The sequence below is a fragment of the Mirounga leonina genome, unplaced genomic scaffold (assembly GCF_011800145.1).
Source record: "Mirounga leonina isolate KUSES-001 unplaced genomic scaffold, KU_Mleo_1.0 Mir_168, whole genome shotgun sequence".
Classification (NCBI taxonomy): domain Eukaryota; kingdom Metazoa; phylum Chordata; class Mammalia; order Carnivora; family Phocidae; genus Mirounga; species Mirounga leonina.
The window spans coordinates 41,415,962-41,443,410 of NW_023270426.1; the positions used below are offsets into that span (position 1 = coordinate 41,415,962).

A 27,449-nucleotide genomic window follows, 5' to 3' on the forward strand; every position below is an offset into this window, starting at 1 on the left:
ACCTCAGAAACGGTCTAAGAGCCTGATGGGCAGAGACAGAACATTTCCACAAGACAGTGGATTTTACTTTCCTGTACTACATCCATCCTCTGACGTCAAGGGATGCTGTACCTCAGCCAAGAAGCAAAATATTTAGCAGTCTCCTCCTACCACAAGAAAGCTGTTTTACATCCATTGTTCTCCCAACAGCCTTATCTTTCTCTATTATATTTGAGAAACTATACTTAATAGTATTAAACATCTACCTCAGATAAACTGAGGATTCGTTAATTTATAACAATATATTTTTCTGGTGGGGAACCGGAAAAATGAAACAAAAGCAATAATCAAAGATACTGTTAATGAAAACTTGTTCTGTTGGAAGAGAGATCAAGTAACAAAAATAAGAAACAAAAATTCATCTCTGCCCTGGATATAGTCCTGTGACTTCTTGATTTTTAAGCAATGAAGGAAAAACACCAGTATACTTCTGAACAGAAAAGAAGAAATCGATTGCTTACAAAGGAATAAAATTTATGCTGGCCTCAGACTTCCTTCCACAAATTGCCAGATAATGATGTGGCCACAGAACTCTATTTGATAAGATATTATATGTATGTATGTATGTATGTATGAATGCATTATCATTCATTTGAGGTCGCATAAAATATATTTTTCATGTCTTTCCTGAGGAACTGACTTAAAGATAGATCTCTAAGAGTTAAAGAACTAAAGAATTGGAAAGATGGGGTATAAAAGTAGTATGTTGAGCCATACTAAAAGTTTGAAAAGATAGTTTAGAAATATAACAGTGTAAATAATGATTCACTAACAACGGATAGATCTAGAACTCCTATCAGCCAAGATGAAAGGTGGAGATATGGCAGAAGTACACATATCCCGGGTTTCTTGGCTAACTTTGGGGAGTGAGGCAGGGAACAAGTGTTATACTTACTCCTTTTGAATCTCTTCATTAGCAAGAGAGGCATCCAGGTGTGTTTTTTAAACATTTAGGGTAAACGTACTAGCATGAAAAGCAGTCATTTCCTTGTATGTCACAGAGGGAAAGAAGAAAATACTCCCAACACAGAGTAAGAAAACTACCATCACACCTCACTCTGAAATATAAATGTGAGAGTTGCAGTAGAACGCTGTAAGAGTTATTTACTATAAACTATTGAGGTTTATCCCAAGAATGCTGATTGATGTAATGTTATGAATGGTACTAATAGGTCAAAGCAGTGGGTCAGATAGTCATCTGAATAGATGTTGAAAGAGTGCTTCATAAAATTAAACATCCATTTTTGCTGAAAATGCTTTAGAAAATGAGAACACACAGAGAGTTGTGTAATATAGTAAGACACATCTAATTCAGGCATTCGAATAGCCAGTGTCTTATTTTATTGAAATACTAGCAGCATTTTATTAAAATATCTCCCCATTAATATTTAACTTTATTATAGAGATTCTTTGTAGTCAAGCAACACATAAAACCAACAAAATCTGTAACTAAGAGCTGGTGAAGTTTGTTATATTTGGATGACATAAATAACCTAGAATATGCAAGAGAATTAAGTGTGTAAGTACTAAAGTTAATGAAAGTATTCCTTAAGTAGATTGTATACAAGATGAATATATGGAAATTAATGTTGAATATTATCAGCTATAACCAGTTAGAAATGATAATGAAAGCATTCATGATAGCATTCCATTCTTTTCCCAAACCCCCTTTTCCACCAAAGAAATGGGGCTTAAATACCATGCCTTTGAAGTAACCAAAAGAGACTTGAAAAAGATTGCTATGTAGAAGCAACAAAACTTCATTTGAAAGCAAAACTATTTTTGAATAATGGAAAGACATGTCCTGTTCATTGGAGAAAAAGCTAAATATTATAATTTCCCCATATTAAATCACAAGTTCTAAAGCAACTCTAATCCAAGTCCTCTTGATAGTGTGACTGTGTGTGTGTGTGTGTGCATGCGTGTGTAACTGTTTCATTGCAAGCAACATGTTCACTCTGTTACTGAAACAGAGGAGGAATTTATTGAGGTATATTAGAAAGCTCAGAGAATTTTCAGGAGGGCCAGAGAGCAAGCAATGAAGTCCACATAGCCTGGAAAAACGCATAGACCACGTGGTACTGTGCAGAGCAACTCTTGGCTACTGCCCCGATCCCTGAATTCCAGAAACTCAGACACTGCTGCCCCCACCCCCAAGAGGGGTGCCCCTGCCACCACTTTTGCCATGAAAATTAATTACTTTGTCACCTACTTCCTCATATTGCCTTCTTTCAAGCCGACGTTGAGTTGAGACTTAACTGGCAAAGCCTCAGCTGTGCCCTCTTTGCAAAGAAAGCTGGGAACCTGGGTGGTGGCATCACTCTTGGGGAGGCAGCGCTCCTGATGTGGGAAATTCCTCTTCTCTAGGAAGACTGCTCAGAAGATACTGGGTGAGCATAAAGATGCAAATACTCACTCTGATAACTGGACATAATGACTATAAAGTACATCTGGAAGACTGTGTAGATACCGTTGGCCACATAAATTCAGGCAGCTGGACCTGACTGCCTGAGTTTAGCGGACATCATCTAGGGTGATGATAGTGCAAGCAGTCGATCACACATGAAATAAAAATTTCCAGGGATTGATAATGATAAGGTGAAGGAATCATCACACAGCCCCCAGAAAGAGAGCTTAATCAGCAAATGGGTAGTGGGAAGATTGGCTGTCTATATGAAAATATATGAGGTGGACTTCCTTCATACTTTGTACTAAAATGATTTTCATACAGCTGTTAAATGATGTGTAAAAATTAAACCCTAAAAAGTAAAATTAGTACATATTTTATTTAGGATGAGGAAATAATTTCTTAGCATGAAAAAGTAGAAGAAATAGCGAAGGAAAAGATGGATAATACAAGCATATTAAAAGCTTGACATGCAATAAGTTAAAAACACCATAAAAATTAAAACACTAGTAACTGAGAAAATATCTCCAACAAATATAATGGGCAGAAGTGTAATATTAAGTCACAAAAACTGTTGAGTGAAAGAAAAAATTCTAATGTCCCACTAAATAGGCAAAGGACATGAACAGACAGCTCACAAAAGAAGAAGTAGAAATGACAAATGAAAACTTCGATCTAACACTAATCAAAAAATGCAAATCAAAATAATGAAATACCAGTTTCACCTGATTTGCAAGTATTAAAAAGCACGCACGGTAATAATCATTTCTGGTGATGGTGTAGTGAGATAGTAATGCTCAGTACATTAATGTAAATTTATAATCTTTAGAAAGCAGAGTGGTATTTTGTGAAAAACACTAAAAATAGTTTCCATCACTTGAACTATTATTTGCACTTCATGAAATATAATTTAAGGAGTTAATCAGAAAAGTACTCAGAAATACATATTTAAGGATATTAATCGCAGCATTATTTATAATAGCACAAAAATGGGCAACAACCTAAATATTGTATAGTAAGAGGAGTGATGCTTAAATTGTAGTCCATCTGTATAACAAATAATGTGTTGCCATTAAAAAATTATCACGGTGAAAAAAATTTAATGGCATAGGAAAATTATGATTACAACCTAATTATAAGGAACAGGATACAAAACCTGAATATGGTTCGTGATCCTATTTCAAAGTACATTTGTGGGGCGCCTGGCTGGCTCAGTCAGTGGAGTGTGCACCTCGATCTCAGGGTTGTGAGTTCAAACCCCATGTGTGGGATGCAGAGATGACTTAAAAAAGAAAATAAAAGTACGTTTGTATGTATGTGCACACGCTATCAAAAAACAGGCTAAAGAAAAACAACCACACTACGTCAATAGGATTACCAATTTCATTTTTATAGTTTATTTTCCAAATCCTCCACCATGAGCATGTGTTACCTTTAGAATCAGGTTTTTAAAAGTTATTTTAAAACTGAACAGTTCCTCTGCTATGGGTTTTCAACATTTCACCAGCAAAATCCCATGTGCATATTGCTTCTACCCTCACCATCTGCCTTGAGTTTGAAGCAGTTAAACAGTTTTATGTTTAGCATTTTCCAATATTAGTAACAGTACTAAAGTTACCCCTCAGTCTGATTTATCCTTACCCAGCCCCTCAGTGGTGATGGGCATATGCTGCTGCATGCTACCTAACGTCACCTGGAGAAGCCCGTGCCTGCCGCAGAGCAGCGTAGAATCTGGGGGAAGATCAGAGTGTTTTTTTTATGACACGTATTGTTAAAAAGGGGTTTTTTTGGGGGGAGGGGTGATCTGAGTTCATTGCTGTTGGAAAACATTGCAAAACTATTTAGCAGAACTCCTTCATTTTCTAGTTAATAAGATGTTAATCAAAAATAGCCTAAGTAAAATGGGCCTGTGCTGAGATTCAAAAGTTGTAAATCCTCTGGCCTGTAACGGAGGAAAGGGTTTTGTCCTGCTGTAGCTTCGTATCATAAAATGCAAAAGCTACCCCTCACTTAGGTATTTTTTCATCCATTTTCCACCTGAGAGCACATTTTTAATAGGAGGTTTTAAAATCATTCTATGAAATCATAAGCTATTACAACATTTAAAATTTCTTCTAAAAATTGTAAGTTGATGAAATTAATAACCAAGCGTGGGTGTTGTTACTGTGTTTATTTTATGTCTCTGTGAAGCAGAGCCAGCAAGTCTGACTCCAGTTCCCTTGGGAAACTAGTTCAGGTCCAGCGTTGGCCAGTGTTCACTGCTGAGGTCCCGAGAGGCATGACACTACTCCCATCCTCCTGCTAAACCCCTCATGTCCCAGGGGTCAGATCCAGTGATTTCTTTGTAACACTGTAGTATTCAGCCTGAGCGCCCTGGAGGATTTAGTATCAGGAACCATTTCCTATCTCTTGATGATTTCCCTTCCCTTGCGTCCTCTAATTCTTTCTTCAGTAGTCCCATCCTTCCCGTTGGCTCCTTTTTGTGTCCTCATCCATTTTAACTGTTGGAATCCCCTGTGTTACACCGTCACCCTTTTACCTGTGACAAGCACTCCTTTACCAAGACCTGCTGCTTCTCACATGTGCTGATTTTTCCTACAGTTCTGTCTTGGGCCTGGACGTTTCTTCCGAACACAGATCCATGTTTCTATTTGCTGGAGCTTTCTCCATCTGAACGTGTCCCAGCAGCACCCCAGATAAGCAAGTGGATTATCGCCAGTTCTGTTCATTCTCACTTTTAGCAGTGTCATTGTACCTGGCTACCCAGCATCTTTTGGTCCACCCTCCCTGCTAAGTCTTAGTTTCCCTCTGAAATTTGTTTGACCTCTGGTGCTTCGCCCTGGCCCCAGCCCCTGGTTCAGGGCATCTGCAGCCAAGTGAGGACTGACTGGGCTCCCTCTTTCGACCTCCTTGCACTGCCTGTGTCCACCTCAGTCACATTTCTCTTCTTTGTTGAAGTCTTTTTTTAAAAAAAATACATAAATGTAATTATGTCTTTAAAGCAACATTCATGGTTTGTCATGACTTGGGTAGTGGTACCAGATCAGCAGCAGCAGCTCCAGGAACTAGTTATAAATACAGAGTCTAAGGCGCCAACCCGTACTTACTAATTAAGTAACTATGGGGGTGGTGCCCAGTAATCTGTGGTCTAACTAATTCTCAAGGGGATTCTGATACACTCTACAGTTGAGAATTACAGCTCTGTAAGTTCTAAAGCCTGACTGCACATTCGAATCACCTGCAGAGCTTAAAAAAATCCCAGGTCCCAGACCAATTAAATCAGAAACTCCATTTGTCTGACCTGGCATCAGTATATAGCTTTTTAAAAGCTCCCAAGGGGATTGTGATACTTAGTAAGGTTGGAGAACAACTTAATCTGTAAAATTCACTTGCTTTAGCAGAATCTAAAGCAGTGTTTTTCAAACTTGAATGCACATTGGAATCCCCTGGAAAGCTTTAAAAATGATCTTGCCCCAGCCATGGTCCCCATTCTGATTGCATTGGATTTAGGTATGACTTGGTCATAGGGGTTTTTTGTTTGTTTGTTTTAATATTCCCTGGGATATTTTAATGTGAATCCAAGATTAAGAATCACTGTTCTAAAGTTAGGATTCTGGAACTTTGGTGTGCCCGAGAATCACCTGGAGTACTCGATAAAAATAGGGACCCCAGGGTTCCAGCCAGGTGCAGAATCACCGGGAATACTGCCTTAAAGGACAGTTCCACCTGGCCATCAGGTTTTTCTAGCTTAATCTTCATTCATTTTTTGTGCTTCCCACCATTCACTGCCCTGCCCTGCCTTAATTTCCTACAGCTTTCCTTCTATGACATCAAATGATTGGCATTCCTTCAGTGTGCCTTGCTTAAATCATTGGGGAAAATGTAGATTGTTAGGGCCAATAAATGGCCTTGAATCCACTGATGAGTCATTTAGAAAAGAAATAAACTGGATTGCTATTTCAATCCATACGCCAAATAAATCCCATATACAGAAAAAAACTTAAAAAGAAACCATTAAAGTACTAGAAGGAAGCATGGCTGCATTGAGGAAAGAATTTGGAAGTGGGGAAGGCCTTTCCAAACAAGGTGCAAAACCTAGAAGTCATAAAGGACAATGGTTGATATAAATTTGCTTAAACAAAAATTTCTCCTTGGAAAAGTAACATAACCAACATTAAACGATAAGAACAAATGGGAGACACATCTTCAGTGCAGTGACAGAATTGCCTCAAAGTGTAATATACAAAAACAAAACAAATCAATTAAAAAAGACTAAAAACTTAGAAGAAGAAAGTACAAGCCAGGTAGTTTGTAGAGAACGAAATACAGATGGTTAATATGTTTAAAAAATCCTCAGGATCCCTCACAACCTAAGGAAGTGCATATAAAGATGCCACCAAAATCCTTAAAAAGTCAACATGGGCAAGATTGAGAGGCTAAGGTATCCCATGTGCTACCCGTGAGAGTATCCATTAGTGCAATGATTCTGGAGAGCAATTTAGCGATAGGCACCAAAGGGGAAATGAACCCAGGTTTGGACCCAGCAGTTCTGTTTCTAGGAATTCAGCTCTTGGATGCAGTCACTTTATTGTTGCTTCACAAACTGGCCCACCTACACAGAGGGGAAAGAGAAACTGAAGAAAGAGGCAGGCCACTCCAGATTGCTAAGTGGCAGCTTTAAAAGCAGGGGAACTTGTGTACAAGGCAGTCTCGAGGAGCCTCCGGAGGAGTAGATCTGTGCGTCGTGACCAGAATCTTACAAGTTTATATAGAAGACTTAACTGGGTTCAGTCACATATTGAGTCCAGCTCTCTCTCAAGGCTATGTCCTTGGAACAGCTTCCTCTATGGGAACGGTGAGCCGAGGGTACATTCCATGGACAGGGGAGGGGGTCGGGAGCCTCCCATTACCTGGGTCCAGCTTCCAGGTCAAATGGAGGTCACATCCTCTGAGTGACCTCCTCCAGAAAGTATTTACAGGATACTCACTGAATCATCAAAACACTGACATCAGTCTAAATATCCACTAATAGGAAACGAAGAAATTATGGTATAGGGCATACTGGAATTTTATTTGTGATAAAGATGATGACAGAGATTTAGGTGTGGTGATACAGGAAGATGTAGTCAGATTATGAAGAAAAAAGCAAATTTAAAACTATATGTACACAAATATATGGCATGGTATTATTTTGGAATTTTTTTATATTCATAATATATGCTTGCACATCTGTATGTATTTCTGGAGAGATCCATACCCTATCAAAAGAGGTTGCGGGGCGCCTGGGTGGCTCAGACGGTTAAGCGTCTGCCTTCGGCTCAGGTCATAATCCCAGGGTCCTGGGATCGAGCCCCACATCGGGCTCCTGGCTCAGCGAGGAGCCTGCTTCTCCCTCTCCCTCTGCCTCTCTCCCTGCTCATGCTTTCTCTCTCTCTCTCTCTCTATCTCTGTGTCTCAAATGAATAAATAAAATCTTTAAAAAAAAAAAAAAAAAGAGGTTGCACCTGAAGAATAGAATTGGGGGTTGGGAGGTGGGCATGGGGGCCTAGAGCTTGCTGCAGTACATGATGCGTGAGATCATAATAAATGTTTGAAGGAATCAGTGAATGGAACTCAGACTTTAGGAGAGATTTTTAGTCTTTATTGTGTCCCTTCTTGAACTATTTGTATTTTTTTTTTTTTACCAGGTGTGTATAAATGCCTTTGTAGTAAAACTAGAGTATGTAAAAAAAATATGCTGTTCTCTTTTGCTGCTCTCTCCCTTTGCTTGTTCAGTTTCCTCTGCTTCAAGTCTCCTTTCCTTTCAGTCTTTCATCTACCATTTTCCCTGGAGGTTCAGATCAGAGGTTGCCTCTGTGTGGCCATCCATCCCTCTTCTGAATTCATGGCTTCCACGCTTTATTTATTTCACACGAGCGCAAGATCTTATTATGTTCTCTCCCATCTTTCTTCCTTGTCTGATGGGTGAGAGCATTGTGGTCAGGGATGGTCTGACTCATCTGACTTTCTCCAAAGGCTACCAAGAGTCTGTCATGGTAAATGTCTCAGTTATTTTCCTGTTGAGATCCTAAGTGCTGGTCTGCCTTACAGTCACGCTTGGCCTGACACAGGAAGTGACTGGCCATTTCCGACCCCTCAGGTATTCTAGAACAGAGCTCTAGTCTCAAACACAGTCTCCAGAATTGCCAGTATCCATTTCATCCATCATCAGTGCCAACATCACTCGAAGGAAGCCGCCAGTATCAATTATCTTAGACTTGATGGATCTACTGAAGTACCCAGCATATATTGGCTTTTTTCCCCCAAGCTTTATGGAGATATTATTGATCAATAACACATGTAAGGTGTACAACATGTTGGTTTGATACACGAATGACTACCACAATAAGGTTAGTTCATCCCCTCATGCCTTCACATAATTATCATTTTTTTGTGTGTGGTGGTAACATTTAAGATCTATTCTTTAAACTTTCAAGTATATAATGCAGTATGTTAATTACAGTCAGTACACTTTACATTAAATTGTCAGAACTTATCTTCTACCTATAATGTGTACCCTTTAAACAACATCTCACCATTTCCCCCAGCCCCTGGCAGCCACCATTCTACTCTCTGCTCTTATGAATTTAGGACTTTTAGACTCCATGTTTAAGTGAGAAAATACAGTATCTGTCTTATTTCACTTAGCATAATACCCTCAAGTTCCATCTATGTTGTTGCAGTAGACGGGGTATCCTTTATTTATGATTCAATAATATTCTTTATGTATACGCCACAGTTTGCTCATTTCATCAGGGGACACTTAGGTTGTTACCGTATGTTGGCTGTTGTAAGTAATGCTATAGTGAACATGGGGTGCAGGTATCTTTTTGAGATAGTGATTTCATTACCTTTGGATAAATACTAGAAGTAGTGATTTCATTATCTTTGGATGAGTACCCAAAGGTAGAATTTTTGGTGCATATGATATTTCTATTTTTAATTTTCTGAGGAACCTTCATCCTTTTTTGCATAGGGGCTGCATCAGTTTACATTCCCACCACTTATGCATGAAGGTTTCTTTTTCTCCACATCCTTGCCAACACTTATTGTCTCTTGTCATTTTGCTAATAGTTATTCTGATAGATGTGAAGTGATATCATTATGATTTTGGTTTGTATTTCTCTGATGATTAGTGATGCTGAACATTTTTTCATGTGTCTGTTGGCCAGCTATATGTCTTTTCTGGAAAAATATCTAAGGTATTTGCACATTTTTTAATTGGGTTGTTTGTGTTTTTTGTTATCGAGTTGTATGAGCTCCTTATATATTTTGGATATTAATCCCTTATCAGATAGATAGGTTGCAGATATTTTCTTCCATTTGGTAGGTTGCCTTTTCATTGTGCTGTTTCTTTTGCTTTGTAGAAGCTTTTTAAAAAGTTCGATGTAATCTAACTTATTTCTTTTTGATTTTGTTGTTTGCACCATTGGTGTCATATTCCAAAAATTGTTGCCAAAGTGATGTCGAGGAGCCTTTCCCTGTTTTCTTCTAACAATTTCACAATTTCTGGTATTGAATTTAGGTTAGGTAAGCATTTGTTATATGATTTAATATGTGATTTAAAATTTGTACCGGTCACATACCTAATTTTTCCTTCAGAGGGCCATAGAGACCAAGTCATGCTGCTTAAGAAGAGTAATCACAACTTTGTTCCCTACCTCAGTACCCCTCAACATACTTGAAGGGATCAGCACATTGTAATTAATACCTGTGGCTCCTGAAGTTAAGTGATTTTCTAAAAGTTAGTATTTGGGCAGAGAATCTCAGGGTTGTGTGTGGTTTGAAATAAGCTCCCTTGCCCCACCTATCAATAATTTAGAATTGTATGCTAAAAATACCATGGACACATGTATAGAACATAAATAGAATAAGGACCCGAATGGACACATCTCTATCATGGAAAAGACCGAATTGTGTTTGTTTGTTTTTTAATTTTTTTTTTTTAAGATTTATTTATTTATCTTCAGAGAGAGAGAGAGCACACACATAATCCTGTGAGAGGGGTGAGAGGCAGAAGGAGAGGAAGAGACAGAATCTCAAGCAGACTGCGCTGAGCGTGGAGCCCCACACGGGGCTTGATCTCATGACCCTGAGATCATGACTTAAGCCGAAACCAAGAGTCGGACGCTTAACCGACTGAGCCGCCCAGGCGCCCCCAAATCATTTTTTTTAAGATTTTATTTATTTATTTGACAGCACAAGCAGGGGGAGAGGCAGAGGGAGAGGGAGAAGCAGACTCCCCACAGAGCAGGGAGCCTGACGTGGGAATCAATCCCAGGACCCTGAGATCACGACCTGAGCTGAAGGCAGATGCTTAACCAACTGAGCCACCCAGGTGCCCCCAAATCCTGTTTTTTGTAAGGAGGAATGATTAGAATAATTAGAGTGGTCTTATTTTTTCTTCTGATAATCACATGTTGCACTGAGGCCCTGTGCATTGATTTTAACTGTCCTAATAATATTAAAAGTTTCAATATTACATGAACCAAATACTGGGCATTCTGCCTATGAGAAAATGAAAGCAGGAAATACACAGTCTTAAGGCAAATATTTCACTCATATACTGTTAGGTGGTGATTGAAATGAAAACTGGTGTTTAACTTTGAATAATCAAAAGATTAAACTTGATAGTAAAAGTGTAAACAAGATTTGGTCAATGAATGGGTTTTTTTGCCTATGTTTTCCTTTTACAGAGACTTTTAGTCTTAATCTAGGAACATAAGAATGATACATAGCTAAGCTTGGGGTGGGGGACGTGTTACACCCTGTTTGAAAAGAAGGGAGAAAAAGTGGAAATAATGAAGTGATTATAGAGGATATAATAGAGTGAGAATAATGAAGTGAAGGGTAGCAGTAGGATTGAGTAGAAGAAGTATATAATTTATTTGATTAACCTCAGATAATACCTGCAGGCAGGTGGGATTTCTAGAGTGTTCACATGGTAGGATCCTTTTTGTTTGGATTGATAGGGGAGGAATTTCAAGCATTAGTCCTGTTTTGACAATACTTGGAGGTCACATGAAGTGAATTTGTAAAAGGGACATTGAACTATTATTGTAGTTCAATGTCTACATTGAACTCTTTATCAATGAGAGTTCTTGAGGGGGAATGCAAGAGGGAAGTCACATTATAGAATGAAATGGGGAAGCGAAAAAAAATCCAGACTTCCTGGTTAAGGTGTCTAACGGATGAGTAAAAGTTTTGGATTTGATTTATAGTATACAAGCAAATTCTAAGGTCATGGTTCTCAGCCCTGGCAGCATTTTACAATCACTTCATTTAAAAAGGGGCATGTTAGGGCCTGGATATAAGCATTTTTAAAGCTTCCCAAGTAATTCTCTTATGCACTCCAGATGAGAACTGTTTATTGATATAAGGACATGAAAGAGGAGAGTGAAAGAAAAAATATTAGAGCAAAGTCTCAGGGCCAGGGAATTTCCAACATCAGTATGGTTTATGGGAACTCAGAGTCACAATTCTGAATTGTTAAATCCTTGGCACATTGCATATTGTTTTATAATGATGCAATAGAATTGAATGTCTTTGATTCTTTTAAGTCTGAACCTGTTTCTGGAGTTAGTAAGTGAAAATGATTAGGTAACTATTAAAAGAAAAAATATACATATTTTGCTTCTTTCAGATAGAATTCCGGTGTACCAGCAGCCAAAGGAACATTAATATTTGTTAAATGGGACCACCTTAAGTTGAATATGTATTTTTTTAAACTGTGAAGAACTGAAAGGAAAAAGTTTATAACAGAGAATACATTCAGATTATATGTAGCAAGGTATATGGATGTGCACCATGTCATTTAAATACTTCCTCTTTGACTAGAAATTACTAAGCAGTTGAAGCAAACAATCTGAGAAGAACCAGTTTCCTGATAGCACCCTCCCTACTCTTCTTAGTAAAAAGGGAAATTCTTTGTATCTAATTACGTTAAAGAATTAAAATCCCTTCATGTATGACAGAAAAACAATGTGCGCACCTTAGGTTACATTCTTTAACTCAGTCTTTTATCCTGATTCAGATACTAATTAATTATCTAAGATGAAGGAATGCATCAAGTTTCATAAAATTGCACGAAACTTAGGAATATCTGTTAACAGTGGCTGTTATTAACTCCCCTTCCTTGACCTTACCAATGCTACTCAGCAACTTTTAAACAAAGACTAAAAGTAATCTCTTCTGTGTTGTGGGGAGATGAATTACTACAGATGGGAGGAAAGTATACAACTAAAAATCAACTTTCTTCATCACTCTTGACATTCACCAGTCTTTACTCGGGATCACCTTGAGATGTGACATCAATTCAGAGTAATAAGAAGGGTCAACGAAAAGCTAAAACATTCTCAAGAACCCATTATAACACATCTCCCAGGGATTCGGGTCAATGCCACAGCATTTCAAATAGAGTACACAAATTCCAGAGGAACACCTTCTTGAAATGGGGACAATAGGCATCGGTGAGAGTCTTATGACATAGAAATTGACCTGTTATTGGATCTCTCTTTTACTCCCTACATGTTGTCCACCCTCCACCTCATCACTCATTCCTTAGAAAGCGTTACGTGTACGTATGTCAGGAGTCTGTTGTGACACAGTACATTCTCCATATGGTATTGTCATTGAGAGTTCATTTTTAGTAAGTAATTTTGATACATTTAAGGGCTTTGGTTTAAGAAAATTTCTTTTTCACATGAATTTGGATCCAGAATTGGTTTTGCAAAATGAGTCTAGAGCTGGATGATATCTATAGTTAGCTGCCTCTATCAGATTTTTAGCTCTTTGGGTCTTGTTCACCACATAATCTGTTGTAGTAGATAGCTCAAAGCTGTGAACAAAAAGAACTTAATACATAATTTTTGGGTTTAAAAAAACAGTGTGTTTCTCATTTTCTATATTTTAGAGATTAGGTTAGGCACTGAGAATTCAAAATACACTTTGTGTGTATCTACATGTATAACTGAAGTTTATCCCCCACCAACATTTAGAAATAGCAGTTAGAGGAAGAGAGAAAGGGAACAGAGTACACGTTGTTAAATTTCATTTAGTTTTACCTGTGGTGACAGGAGACAGAATGATTGAAGTTATCACTCAATCTTCAGTATTTAGCCTATAGAATTTTCCTTCTCTACAGACCCTTCACTAGCACTCTCGAGTGGTTTGAGTGTCTGAAGCAGATCAGGATTATTCAATCTGTTAGGCACTAAGTAATGTGAGCTGGAAAAATGTTACTTGCTCTCAAGTACAATAACAACTATAACAGAATTTTTACATAATTAATATAAATGTTACATGAGAACCGCAACTAAGTGTAACATTGTTATATATAACTGCATATAAAGTGGAGTATGAGTACATTTTGATATATTTGAAATTATTTGAGGTGGTGTCTCTGTAAGTAAAAGAGCCTAACGCCCACCCAGATATTGGAGTTATGTTCTTAGTTCTGTCTTACACTCTCGAAACCTGTCCTCCCTTGGTCTTCCCCATCTCAGTTAATGCCACCATCTTACTCGTTTGCTTAGTCTTAAAATCTAGGAGTCCTCTTTGTTTCTTCTCATTCCCTCATCATTTCCCTCAGCCCAGGTTTTCAGCAAATCCTATTCATTCTAGTGCCAGAAAGTACCTGAGATCTGCAGTCACCCCATCCAAAGCATCATATCTTAGCTTGTCTGTGCTCGTAGCCTCCTAACTGAACTCCCTGCTTCCACTCACACCTGCTTACAGCCCATCGGTCACAGAACACCAGAGGGATCTTTCTAAAATGTAAATCAAATCTTATTATTGTCCTCTGCGTAGTAGGGGATTGGTAAGTATTTGTTGAATGAATAGATCAGATGATAGTAGTGGTCCTGGCTGCTGAAGGATCAGTAAGCAATGAGGGACAGGGAAAACAAAACAGGTTCAGAGAGCCTACATTTTATGAAAACTTTGGTTCATTGTCTGTAATCTTCTATTTACTTGAAAACCCAGGCAGGTGAGTCTACTTCTATTCTTTACAGAATGCATAGACAGAGACAATTCCACAGAAGGCCAATCAAGGTTTCTCCTTGTCCACTTAGAGTCTAAACAGCTGCCCAGCTTTAATTAATATTCCACAATTGTATCTGGAGAGGAGCCAGTTGCTGAGACAGCTGTCCAGGTGAAAGGAAGATTTTTAACTTTGTTTGTATTAGCTGGGTCTGGTAGGATAGAGTCAAAGTTCTCAGGCATTGGGGACTACTGCCTTTGCAAATTCACTCAGCCTGAGGTTCCTGTATAACTGTTCTCATGTCCGTCTTATCTACTAGAATTCATCTTGGAAGGAGATGCTGGGTTTGATTCTTGCAGGTTTGGTCTTAAAGTCTAAAGCAATGGCAATATGTTGCTCACAATCTCTTATAAAGCAATAGGAAGCTCGGTACTGATTGTTACAGCATAAAACGCCACAAGTCATTTAAGCTGATCGTCAAGTAATGACAACAAGGATTCAAGTGGGGGCTTACTCTTTGATCCACCAGGAGTTTCAAATGGCAATTATCATTATTTCTTGGATTCCCTAAGTCCTGATAGAAAATCAAGGCAACCAGAAACTATCATTTTGTGAACAGACAGCTATTAAAAGCACATTAATAATCTGTAGTGGGTATAGCATATGCCTTTTAAAAAGATTTGCCACTTGTTTCTCTGTGGTAAAGACACAGGACTTCCCCAACCTAATTACAAAGCAATCAAACAATTTAATTAATCTGGAAATCACTTTCTTAACCGTAACTGCCTCGAAAATGAGGCACCCTGTGCAGAGCCGTGAGGTAAAGCCCCATTTTGTTATATTGCTTGTATATTGGCCGTGCTAGTCCCCCCCACCCGGACCCCACCTCCCCGGGACCCTAGAGTTAATTACCTACCAAATGCCTGACCACTACTAAGGATTACTTTACCAGGTCAAAAACATCAGCGGCGATAACGGCGTTCTAGGAAGTGTCCTAGCCCCCCAACATCCAAGAGCCAGCAAATCCCTGGGAGCGGCAGGATTTGAGTTATAAGCAAGTGCTGCACATATGGGCAGAGAATTAACTGGCACCAGTTTTCATTTGAGAGTCTCTCAGGTATTGCTTTGCAGATGGGTAGATGAATTCAGAGAGCAGTGCTGTGAGGAGTGAAGGTCATGTATAGGACTCTGGTTTCAATCCGTCTTGCTTCCTCATCCTGGAGACTCGCTGGGCATGTCCACAGCAGCCTGGTCCTCATTTCTTAAGAATACATGTATAAGATGTGCTTTTTGATTTAGTCTGTTCTAAATGAGTGGTATTTTCATCACTGTATAACCAAAGAGTGTCCCTAAGGCTTCAGAGACGGGGTAGGTAACATAGCAATCGATTTTTATTTCAAATAAGAACACAGACTTCAAAGATTGACTCCAGGGGCGCCTGGGTGTCTCAGGCGGTTAAGCATACGACTCCTGATTTCAGCTCGGGTCATGATCTCAAGGGTCCTGGGATCAAGCCCGGAGTCAGGCTGGCACTGGGCGTGGAGCCTGCTTAAGATTCTGTCTCTCACTCTGCCCCACTTCTCTAAAAACAAAACACAATAAAAACAGAAACAAAGATTAACTCCCACCTATCTAATCTCCTAATCTTATTACTTCTCCCTAAGGAAAATGGAGGAATATTCTGTGATAACACAGAAATCTGCAGAATACTCATCCACCCTTTTCATCTATCACAACCATTCCACTTCTCTCCCAGAATTCCCTATCAACAGGCAATCATTCTCCCACAATGGGTAGTCAGTCACCCACAATCGACCCACATTGGAAATATTGGTCACTTGTGATCCGTAATATTTTCATCACTTCATTTCTAGTGCTCACTAATTATGCTTGGTTTGTTCACCAAAATATTCTTTCTATTGGCCTCTCAAGTCCTAATCTAAGCTCCTAAACCTCCCTTCTTTGGCCACTCATCTGTCCACCCAACACATTCATGCCAGGTTAAAATCTCTATCATCACTCTCTTGCCTGCTGATGTCTCTTAAGGCCCTCCCCTGGTTAATACCAATAAACATAGTTCACAGCTCATTGGCCATACCAGTCTGAATCCCCTACTGCCAGAATGTCTATCTCTACTCTATCACCCTACTGTGTTTGGGTTGTTTCTGTCCCCTTCCTGAGGTTCTTCCATTTCTTCTCTTGAGCTTGCTGAACTGTCCTCAAATTAAGCTGTAATCTCTTGTCTTTAATGAATTATCAGGTATTCAAGTACAGGCCACCATCATTTTCTCTAATACCCCACTACATTTAAGAGCCTTTGTGATAGTGTGGCGGGGGAGGGGGGTGTGCATGTGTACACACATTGGCATTTAAACCTAGCTCTAGATCTGCCATGAAACAGGAAGAGCTGTTAGTAGCAAGATTATGCAGATGGCTCTGTAGTTTTGAAGTTAAAAATGTGGGAATTTATGTTTGATTTAATAGCAATGTAGGAGTAGATGAGAAGACAATGAGGAACATTTTTAATTGATGGGCTTAGAAAGGCAGCATAATATGGAAAGACAAAACCCAAAGATTAGAAATGGTTAATGGTAGCCTTGATTTTTTTTTTTTTTTTCATTAAGAGCAGAGTTAAATTAACCTACCTCTATGTATCTTTGTCTCAGCCCGTTCATCCTCAAAGTGATCAGTTGCCATGTATTATAAGATGTTACATGACTTCCTGGGGACAAATCATTATAATCTCTAAAAGTGAAAAGGGTTTTAAGTTAACTCCTTGTTTCTCCCTTCTTTAGAGTCTTAAGAATACTTAGTAAGCTCTCTCTAGTTCTAGCTGATCTCATTATAATCTCTAGATATAGTGTTCATCTTACAGAGAACATGGAGCAAAGAATTTGGTGCCAAGTTTCTTGGATCCTATTATTTATTCTCAATGAATTGGGTAGCTGGGATTGTTAAACTGATCATACCTTGGCTTCCAGCAATCAATTGTTCTGTTTTTCCTAATAACTTACTGGTAGTTTGCTCTATATGGAATGTGGGCAAAGTGAACACTTTTTTCCAAATAAACAAAATCTACACTAAAATTTCTGACATTGGATTCATTTCCCTTTCAGAAACAAAAATCTTTAGCTATCTTGAATTTTTCAAGATCTTTCAAGGCTATGAACAGTGATACATAAGCTAAGTTGGAAAGAGGCAGGGTGGGGGGAATGAATGGGAAAAGTTGAGGAACTTAATTTAGTTCTGTAGATAAATGGACAAAAAAAAGAGTCCTGGATTACTAGATGGCAAAAGCAGAATCCATTTCTCCAGGGGCCCAAGGAACAACAGATGCAGAGACATGATAAATTTCATTGCAGCAGAGGGAAAAATGCTTCTAGATTCTCTGTCCATAAAGAAATAGGCTTTTCAGTGCTTTCTAGTCAAATGGCTTTAATTGTGCTGTCTGTCATAAAGTTAATGGCATCTGTTGAAGACATCACTATAAAATTTGCAACCCTCTGTTAATTGAAACTTTCAGTAGAGATGTAACCAGTCCAGAAGTCCTCAAGGTAACACTAACCTTATCCCCTTCTTTTTGCACACAGGTAACACATTGTTTGCAGCTAGGTACTGACTTGCACGTGCAATCTTATATTCCTCACACCTATCCACAGTTGTCACTGCCGTTCTGAAATCTGTAATGTGGGAACTGGCTGGCTGGGAGGGATTAAACGTATCTTCCTGATTTATTTTCCACGTTTCAAGAACGTACAAGACGAGTTTGCAGCCTTTCCTCACCTTCTTTAAACCAGCTACAGTTCTCTCTGGTCCTCAGATAATTCTGCCAATCTAATTAAGCATACGGAGGGAAGCCGGGTGGTCTGGGGTGTCCTGAGCTGCCCCTCACCAGCTGCCTGCCACGCGTTCTCAATGATCAGCAGCAGGTTGAGTGTTCTGATGGAGGAAGTAACAAGCCCCCAAGGAGCTACTCTCCTTACAGCCAGTGGTCTGTGCTCGCCCGCCTCGGCAGGAAGGGAGGGAAACCCCCTCTGAGGAAAAAGCCTTTGTGGGGTGGTGGCTTTGAAAGCCTGCCTGGCCAGGCACAGCCTAGAGGCTCAGAAGCAGGGGGGCTGTTGAAGAAAATAGTGATAGGGGCTACTCCTGCTGGGCCACCCGGACCGTAGATCTGGGTCATTGGAGAAATAGGTCCAAACGGCTGGGTTCTTCCCAGTATTTTATGACTAGTACTGACATTTCCACTTTTAAAACACGGACCCCGGAATACGAGGATTTATTTTTGAGAACTCTGACATGTACTTGGTTTCCGTAAACAAAAAGTACTAAGGCTACTTCCCGAAAGTAGAAAGCCCCACCCCCACCACCAGGTGAAGCATAGACTTCCGTGCCCATCCTGTTGCTTAAGATGTTAACATCTGGAAGACTGAGAAGCAAGACATTTGTATATACATTATTCTATAGGACTGAAATGTTTAGGTTATTAATCCCTGGGAGACTGCTGCTTGGTGATAGATGGATGTGCTTATTCATATAGCTTGCACCCTCGGAACGCTGTGCTGGGTGGGACTCTAGCCCATTCCCTCGCTCCCCGCACCCCACCCCTGCCCCTGCTCTAAGGAACACTGAAACATTTTTGAAGAGGTGGACGTTGTGTGAGAATGTACAGAAACGCATTACTAGAAAGAAGATGATCTTGGATGTGGATAATGTTACAAAAACAAAATCATGTTATGGTTCTTTTTTCCCTCTTTCTCTTTACAGGAAATAGCCCTCAAGATAGTCCAAGAAATTTCTCCCCCAGTGCCTCAGCCCACTTCTCATTTGCACGGAGGTAAGGACTTCCTGTGAGTCAAATAGTAAAGTGTTAGGTCAAGATCGCATCTCCTGAACCCCCCTCTTTGTCATTACCTGTTCCCCTGCCTTCTGCCTGTGAGATCCTGTGCATTATCATATATGGCCTTCTCTAAAGCTCCCTGCCCAAAGATAGCTTTAGACCAATGCACAACTGTTGTAAACGCTCCCGCTTTAACAGTTTAATAGTGACTTCTGACTCATATTAGAGTTCCATGTACCTCTCTTGGTCCTTCCCTAGATGGTGGGCTCCCAGTGAGGGCGAGAAAGATTGTTTCATTTTTTTTCTCTTAACTCTAGTGCAGTGCCTTGTACATGCTTGATGTTCAACAGATTTATATGGAACTATCTGAGCTTACATTATAAGGACTTGACTCATCTCTGTGTCCTGGTGCATCTGCTTTTGTTGTTGAGATATTTTTTTTTTAAATAACCTTACTTGGGATGACAGGGTATAAATACTCTAGGATGCCTCTTTACTTGAGAGCATGAAGCCACCAATTTAGTGATCCCCTTGAGATAAAGCCATGCATGGACTATAGGATATTTTATGTTTTCTCTTCCTATCTTAGTTAGAATTTGGTACCAAGTGTCGAAGATACATGTGTTCTATCTGGGTCATTGAGCCACAAAGAAGTCTTGTTGTGAATTCGGAGGATCATAGGCATGTGATGTAACATCACATCTTGTCAGTTCTGGATGTTCTTCTGTGACTTCTCCAAGTCAAAGGAGTCAGTCTACACAGCCACATTTTCTGTGTTCCAGATGTGGAATTAATGTACTTCACCCTGTCTGATTCCAAGCTTCCCCTTCCTGGGCTCCATCACCCCTCTTGCACACGTACCCTGTCCTCTCCTGCCCGGAAAAAACACACAGAAAACAAAACGCCCCTTCAGCCAGGTCTCTGAATATTCAGGATACATTCAGTTTGTGGTCTACATGTCCAGCATACTTGCTCACTTTCCTCAGAGACCTAACAATACCATGAAGTGGATTAACATGGCACTTAATAAAGATAACGTGTGTAGATTTTTAAAAAATAGATCTGTTTTAACACATGTTTCAAAGCAGCAAAACCCACAGTACCCCCACTGCCATTTGTCAGCATGCAATGCATTTACATTACTACATCCAAAGAAAGGGACCTGTTGGCAGTATTTTCAAAGTTCTCTGTAATTAAGATTCCCTTGTAAATGTTACACATCCCCCACCATAAGGAGATGCCTGTGTGTGGAAGGTCCCTGTTCTCTATCGTGGCCAGGACACCAGAGCCATAAGACAGGCTCTCAAGGGAACTTGAGAGCCCCAGCCTGACTCTTTGCCCAGTTCCAGCTTCTTTTCTTTTAGCAACTTGTTCTAAGCACTCTCAAGAAAATGTGAAAATTAACTGGTCCCACAAAGCCTATGTTGGCCCAGTTAATTTTTTTTTTTTTTAAAGATTGTATTTATTTATTTGACAGAGAGAGACACAGCGAGAGAGGGAACACAAGCAGGGGGAGTGGCAGAGGGAGAAGCAGGCTCCCCGCTGAGCAGGGAGCCCGATGTGGGGCTCAGTCCCAGGACTCTGGGATCATGACCTGAGCTGAAGGCAGACACTTAACGACTGAGCCACCCAGGTGCCCTGGCCCAGTTAATATTAATTCATGATAGTGCTACTCTAAGTGGAAACAAAAATCTTATATAAATGGATAAACAAGAACCCACCATAGTCTTTAAAACACATCTCTTAAAAGAATGTGTTTAATTACTTGAAGTAATAAGAAAAATGCAAATCTCATTATACCGTGCATTTAAACATGACAGAAATCATAGTCTCTTAATCCTGCCAGATTTATAAAAATGAAGAGAATCTGATAATTAAGTGGGTGACTGGAGGATAGATGAATCTGGTTTCTCTGCAATTTAAAAAAAAATACACAACCCCCAGGCATGTTAATTTTTGACGAATAAACCATAAGCCATGACAGAAGATTATCACAGGAGACCTGTAGTTCATTTTGCATGAATTTCCAGATGGAACTCCCTCCACACTCTTCAAAAAATATTAATTTAGATTGGGGCATGAGTGATCATCTTTTTAAACTTTTTATTCAAGTAAACAGAACCCTGCTTTTGCTATAAAAACTCAAATTGATGTATTTTTATTTAACATCTGGTGTCTCTCTCCTCCATTTTAAAGTTGATTTTTATTCAGGGAAACATGGAAACACCACTCATGGGTCTCCATTCCCTTCCAGTAGGTATGCATTTATGAGCCTTTAAGAAGTGATATCATTTGAGACTCTCACATGTTGTTATTTTGTATATTTAGTCCAGCAGAGAAGAGATTGCCCTGTTTTTAAAATTATTCTTGAGTGAAAGGATAAAGATCAGGCTTATTAATGTTTTCTCATCTTACTTATACCAGTAAGTGATAATACTCCCCCACTAGACATCCCCTGTAATGGAGTAGTTTAATTTCAGACTGGAAAATATGATGGCACTCATTTGCTAGACATACATAAGAGTAAAATTACATACATAAGAGTAAAATTATCAAGCTAATTTTTTTTACTACTGAGTTAAAAGGAGGAATACATACATATACATAAGAAATACATACATATACATAAGGAATACATACATATACATACATACATATACATACATAAGAGTAAAATTATCAAGCTAATTTTTTTTTACTACTGAGTTAAAAGGAGGAAAATGAGCACTGTAGCAGAGTAAATTTTGTCAGGAGCAAGAAAACATATTTTTACTTTCCTAAGAACTGTGATACAGATTTACAATCTATCCGATTACAGAATTAACATTTTTTTCTTTGACTTAAGATGGAGGTAATAACATTGTTCTGCCTTCCCGAAAGTTGTTGGAGTTGACGCATTACATACTGCTTTCACTTACGTTGGAAATACAGAACCCTGACTACATGCCATGGGTGTTTCCTAGCGGCCTCATTGTCCCTTACCAGGGTAAATCTCAGAATATATTTCCACAAGCAAATTACTAGAACAGACTTGCCTGCTGAGTTAGACACTTGTTGAGCACCTGGCATAGTTCAACTTGTTTCAGTATCAACCAGAATGTAAAACGTGTCACTCCACGTGACTGTTACAACAAACAAATAAATAAATCGTCCTCATACAATTATAATAGCCAGGTTGATAATGTTGTATACTGTATTAATCTAAATTTTTGTGAGTAGTGTTGAAATTTTTTTTGCAAAACTTTTTGTATTCCGTGTTCCCATCAGATGTTTTTCCCTTCTTACTTTTTCACTTAGTTTAACACTGAGAGATTTCCACCCACCCAAAAAAAAAAAAAAAAAAAAAAAAAAATCTTCAAAAAAGCCTATTGCTTTGACTAGAATGTAGTCTGTCTTCCGATAACATTTTATTGGTAGCTTCTGCAAAGAAAAGACAACATTGTTAGCAGGATCCAAATGGCACTTGTGTGATAGCTTTCTTGAAAAAAAAAAGGGGGGGGCGTGCTCTCTCTTAAGTACCCTGTGTAGCATGTATAGTAACTTCTGATGTGCGGTCGTCATGGTAATGAAAATGCAATGGTCCTTTGTGCTCCATTTGAGTAAATAGACACAGAGAACTTGGGGAACTTCATGAGACATAAATTATTTCTGGTCCATGGCTGCACATTCTTGTTTAAACATCTTTTAGTTGTGTGTTTTCCAGAGTAAGCAAATGTAATTTATGTTTCAAAGCTAATAAGAACATGTCTTGGAATTGTTCATTCATGTGAAATATATTTATTGATACCTGAGGGAAAGGAGAGTTAATGAATCACAAAACAAAATCATGGTAGGAGAAATCGTGCCCGCATTCTTTCCAGAGACTAGTTTCTGATAATTGCTATTAAATGGACTGTATAATCCTTTTAAGAATCAGACCCTCCCCACCTTTTTCTTTTTACTTCTAAAAATTGGAGGTGTTTAAAATATAAAGTACAGCATGGGTTTTTAAATCTTCAGTAAGTAGTCAAATAAAATATGACTAACCTGTGTCCATTTAATTGATAGATATCTTTAGAAGCATGTTCTTATAATTATTTTCTTCTTAAATCTTTTCCATTTTTAATTGTTTAAAAATATTTTTAAAGAACATATGACTTAATTATTCCCATTCCTTGTATCTGGTATATTTACAAATATTTTATCTTCTTTTTTAAAAAACAAACTTGATTCAATTGTACTCCAATCATGGTCACAGAAATGACAGGTAAATTTTACTCAGATTTTAACATTGTAGTATTTCTGTGATTTGTCCACTCGAATTTCTCCATTTTGTCTTTGTGGACCATTGCATTTATTGGAGGCAACATCCATGGTAGCCTGTGATTATATTTTCTCTTGACTGTAATTTAGTCTCAAATGTCAGGTTTTTTACATCTAATTGTGACATTTCTCAAATTCAAGTCTAGTGCTGTCGAATCCCCTGACTTCAACTTCCTGTGAACGTGTCTGTGGTAAATCTGGCCCCCTCTTACCTCTCACTTGGTAAATTAGTACAGTCATAAATTACAAGAAGTGTACATAGGATACTCCATCTAAAGAATGCAGTATAAGCCTTTATGATGTGTGTTTTTCCTGTTTTTCCCCATGGCAGATGCACATCTATTTGTTTTCACAGGGGTATATGATTTTGAAGTCACAGTCTTACTTAAAATAGAGTAAATAATAAATTAATGACTCTGGAATGCCAGAGGTTTCAGGAAGTTTGCTTTCTGATGTTCCCCTGCAACAGTATTGTCTCTACTACTTCATTCAGTCATCTGAGACCCTTGTAAAGACCCCAACTTCATAACCAGAATCCACCCCGGAAGCTGCCCTTGGACCACTTGGAGAGAAAAATCACTCTCTTTAAGGACTCCTGACAGTTTTGCCTCTGTGACTGGGGCAGACACTTGCACTCTGCAGTAGGTTCTGTCACTAGTGGAGAATTTTCTTCCTGCCCATGCTGCCCCAGGCCAGAGCTGGGCTGCATACTCACAACAAGGGCAAAGGTTGTGAGTGCACAAATGTGTGCAATACCGGATAAAGCCAGGTCGTGTCAGAAGACAGTCACGCTTAGAGATTCTGAATACAGCGTCAGTCGCTTTTTTAGTGTGAAAGTTTTTTGCGACTTAGGACTTGAACCAGCCCTGAGCCCCACTAATCCCCTCCCTAGGTGTGATGAGGAGGACAGTTCCCTTGAAAATAAGTGGAGAGTCTTTAGGACATAATCGAAGTCCCCACTGGCTCTTGTACCTTGCTGCAATTCAGGCGCTTCCAAAGACCCAGGGCCTCAGTTACCAGCTCCCAGACACGAGTGTTGTCCTCCTCCCTCTCTGTTTTTATTCATTTGAATCTGCTGAGTCTGACCATTGTAATTATCCCTGGTATTCATTTTGTCAAAGTGTGTTAGTGAGAGATCAATAATATGGATCAGCCCATTCACTTTCTACTTGTTTGGGTGTATCGATCTGGTTTAAATAAAAGTCAACCTGCTGTATAATGTTTGTTTACTCTGGCCCTTGCTGAACATTTCCACATCTTCACTGACCGTATTTGTGTCATTTGTTTGAGTAAAAATACTCGGTTTCCCTGCAGTTCCCGCGTAACCATGCTCCAGCTTTGGCCAAAGCTAATCTCCCTCTCTCAATAGGACTGATGGACGCCGCTGGTCCTTGGCTTCTCTCCCCTCCTCTGGCTATGGGACAAATACGCCCAGCTCCACAGTCTCTGTAAGTACCTCCCTGTTGTCTTCTTCCTCACAACCACATGGCTCTCTGGGACAGCAGGTGTTTTCTCTGGGTGTTTCCTGGTGGGAAGAAGGAGATAAATTCTGCACGTCTGTCACTCTGCATAGGTTCCTCATCACATGATGAGCTTACAAATGTAAAAAGGACATACTCTTTGCAGCAAGCTTTTAAACCATGGTGCATAAATTAAGTCCCAGGATCACAAGTTTGGAGGAGATTGGGAGCTTTCATTTTAATACCATTTGGTGAAGTTCGGGGGCGTGGGGGGGAATGCAATCTGGTTTTATTGCTTTGGTTCCACACCAGTGATATCAGTACTGAAAACGCCATTAAACTTTGATGGCCTAGGTTTGTTTTTTTTTTTTTTCTTGTGTGGCTCAGATGCAGGGATTTTTTTGTTTGTTTTTGTTGTTTTGTTTCTTTGTTTTCCTCCTTCAAAAAAAAAATGGCAAGCCTTAAATCTGTACCTCCTAGGTAAGAAATTTTTTTAAGGAGAGATTAAAAGAATTTAGTAGTAAGTTAAGACAAAGAGACAAAATGAAGCCATGGAAATAGAATAGAGAAAGAAGGATGCTCTTGCCCCAAATTGTAACATTTCAACAAGAGCCCTAGCAACTAATGGAAACGATTCAGTAAGTTAGATAGATGCTTTCTCAGTTTAAATTAGTGGTGTTGTGGGATATCTGTCTCTGCAGAGCTTCGGAAGCTGGAGGTCATTTAGAAAGACCAGGTCTGTTGTAGGTGTTCAATACATACCTAATGGAATGGTCCGAATGCCCTTGGACAAGCCAGGAATGTGGACCTGATGATTTTAGATTTCCTTCTGGTACAATTCTATTTTCATTTTGTGAAGGCCTGTGGTTTATTATGTAGGGTTATTCATCCATTGTTTTGTGATGGTGGTGGTGGTGGTGGTTTTTCACAGGCCCCAGCGCTGTGCTAAGCACGTACATCCAGTCACTTAATAGTACTTGCATTGAAAAGACACTACAATTGGGGGACTTAGGTGGCCCAGTAGGTTAAGCATCCAACATTTGATTTCAGCTCATGTCATGATCTCAGGACCTCAGGATTGTGAGATCAAGCCCCACATCAAGCTCCTCACTCAGCAGGGAGTCTGCTGGAGATTTTCTCTCTCCTTCCCCTGCCACCTCTCTCCCTACTTTCTCTCTCTCTCTCAAATAAATAATTTTTTTAAAAAAGAAAGGACACTACAATTAAGTTTATAAACTAACTGGTATTACCACTGCCTTATATTATGTGTTTCCAAAATTTCAGATGCAATATAATGTGAGTTTTCTGGAGCACCTCTAATACTGCCTTGTAAAAATTTGTTGGGTTATTTTTACCATCTCCCTGGTATTTTATTGAGGAGAGGTAATTTATTTTCCTATCCTCTCTTCCATTTTGGTTGTGGTATGTGAGTTTATTTTGATAATTTTGGTGAGACGTCCTGACAGTCTTGAGTCATTTCAGTGACGTAGAAGCCTCACACTGGAGAGGATCCTTCAAACTCATGAATGGCTTCAGTGGATAAAACTGTCACTAAAAAACAGTGAAGCCACCCTGGGCTGCTGTGTCCGGAACCATCACTGGTCATTGATTGATTTTAGATGCTGAAAACGTGGGTAACTCCAGTGTGAAAATGAATGCTAAAACTGATTGACCAAAAAGAAAAACAAGGGTAACTTTCTGAAATTTAAGCATTATTCTTCTGCAGACTTTAGGGGAAGTCTCTTGTCTCCAGATTCTTGTTCATTTCAGCTCTGTGATCTTGCTTTGCCCTTCAATCAAGTTTTATTACAGTAATTTGACTCTTGCAAGAAAAATAGGGGGAGAGTACAAGATCCTTCCATCTCTAACTAGTAAATTATACACCATTTTAAAAAGCCAATCTCTTCAAAAAGAGTGAGTTACCTAGAATCAGACCTCATTTGGTACAAATAATATTAAAAACCAGTTGTTGTAGAAATATTTATTATGTGCTAGACATTAGCCTGACTACTGTCTTTGTTTAATCCCAGCAACACACCATGTCGTGCAATTGCTACTGTTCTCTCCATTTTTATTTATCAGAAATGTAAGACACAGAGAATGCACTGAGGGGCTGTGACCAACACCCTCCTTTCTCTAAGAATACAGTAAGGTCTAGACTCCAGCCTCTTGGCTCTTTTTAAGGAATTTACATGGTATTTCTAAAAATAAATATTTTCATTAATAAACATGACCTGGCCATCTGTCACAATGGAATTATCACCATCCTTGACTTCCATATGTGTCTAAGGAAGAAGCCACCTGAGACCATTTTTAGTCACACACACACACATATTTGCTGTGTTTCTAACCAACAGCTGCTGACTGGAGGTAAGATCGCTTTTA

At 39.2% G+C, this 27,449-nt stretch overlaps 1 protein-coding gene across 5 annotated transcripts in view; it reads left to right on the forward strand.

Moving 5' to 3' along the window:
- MAST4 (microtubule associated serine/threonine kinase family member 4) overlaps positions 1-27,449 on the forward strand; it is a 525,778-nt gene that overhangs the window by 427,909 nt on the left and 70,420 nt on the right. For all 5 annotated transcript variants that reach the window (XM_035014558.1, XM_035014559.1, XM_035014560.1 and 2 more), the window contains 2 exons: positions 19,230-19,299; positions 24,974-25,052. In XM_035014558.1, the coding sequence (XP_034870449.1) occupies positions 19,230-19,299; positions 24,974-25,052 (149 nt within the window). The remainder of the gene's footprint in view (positions 1-19,229; positions 19,300-24,973; positions 25,053-27,449) is intronic.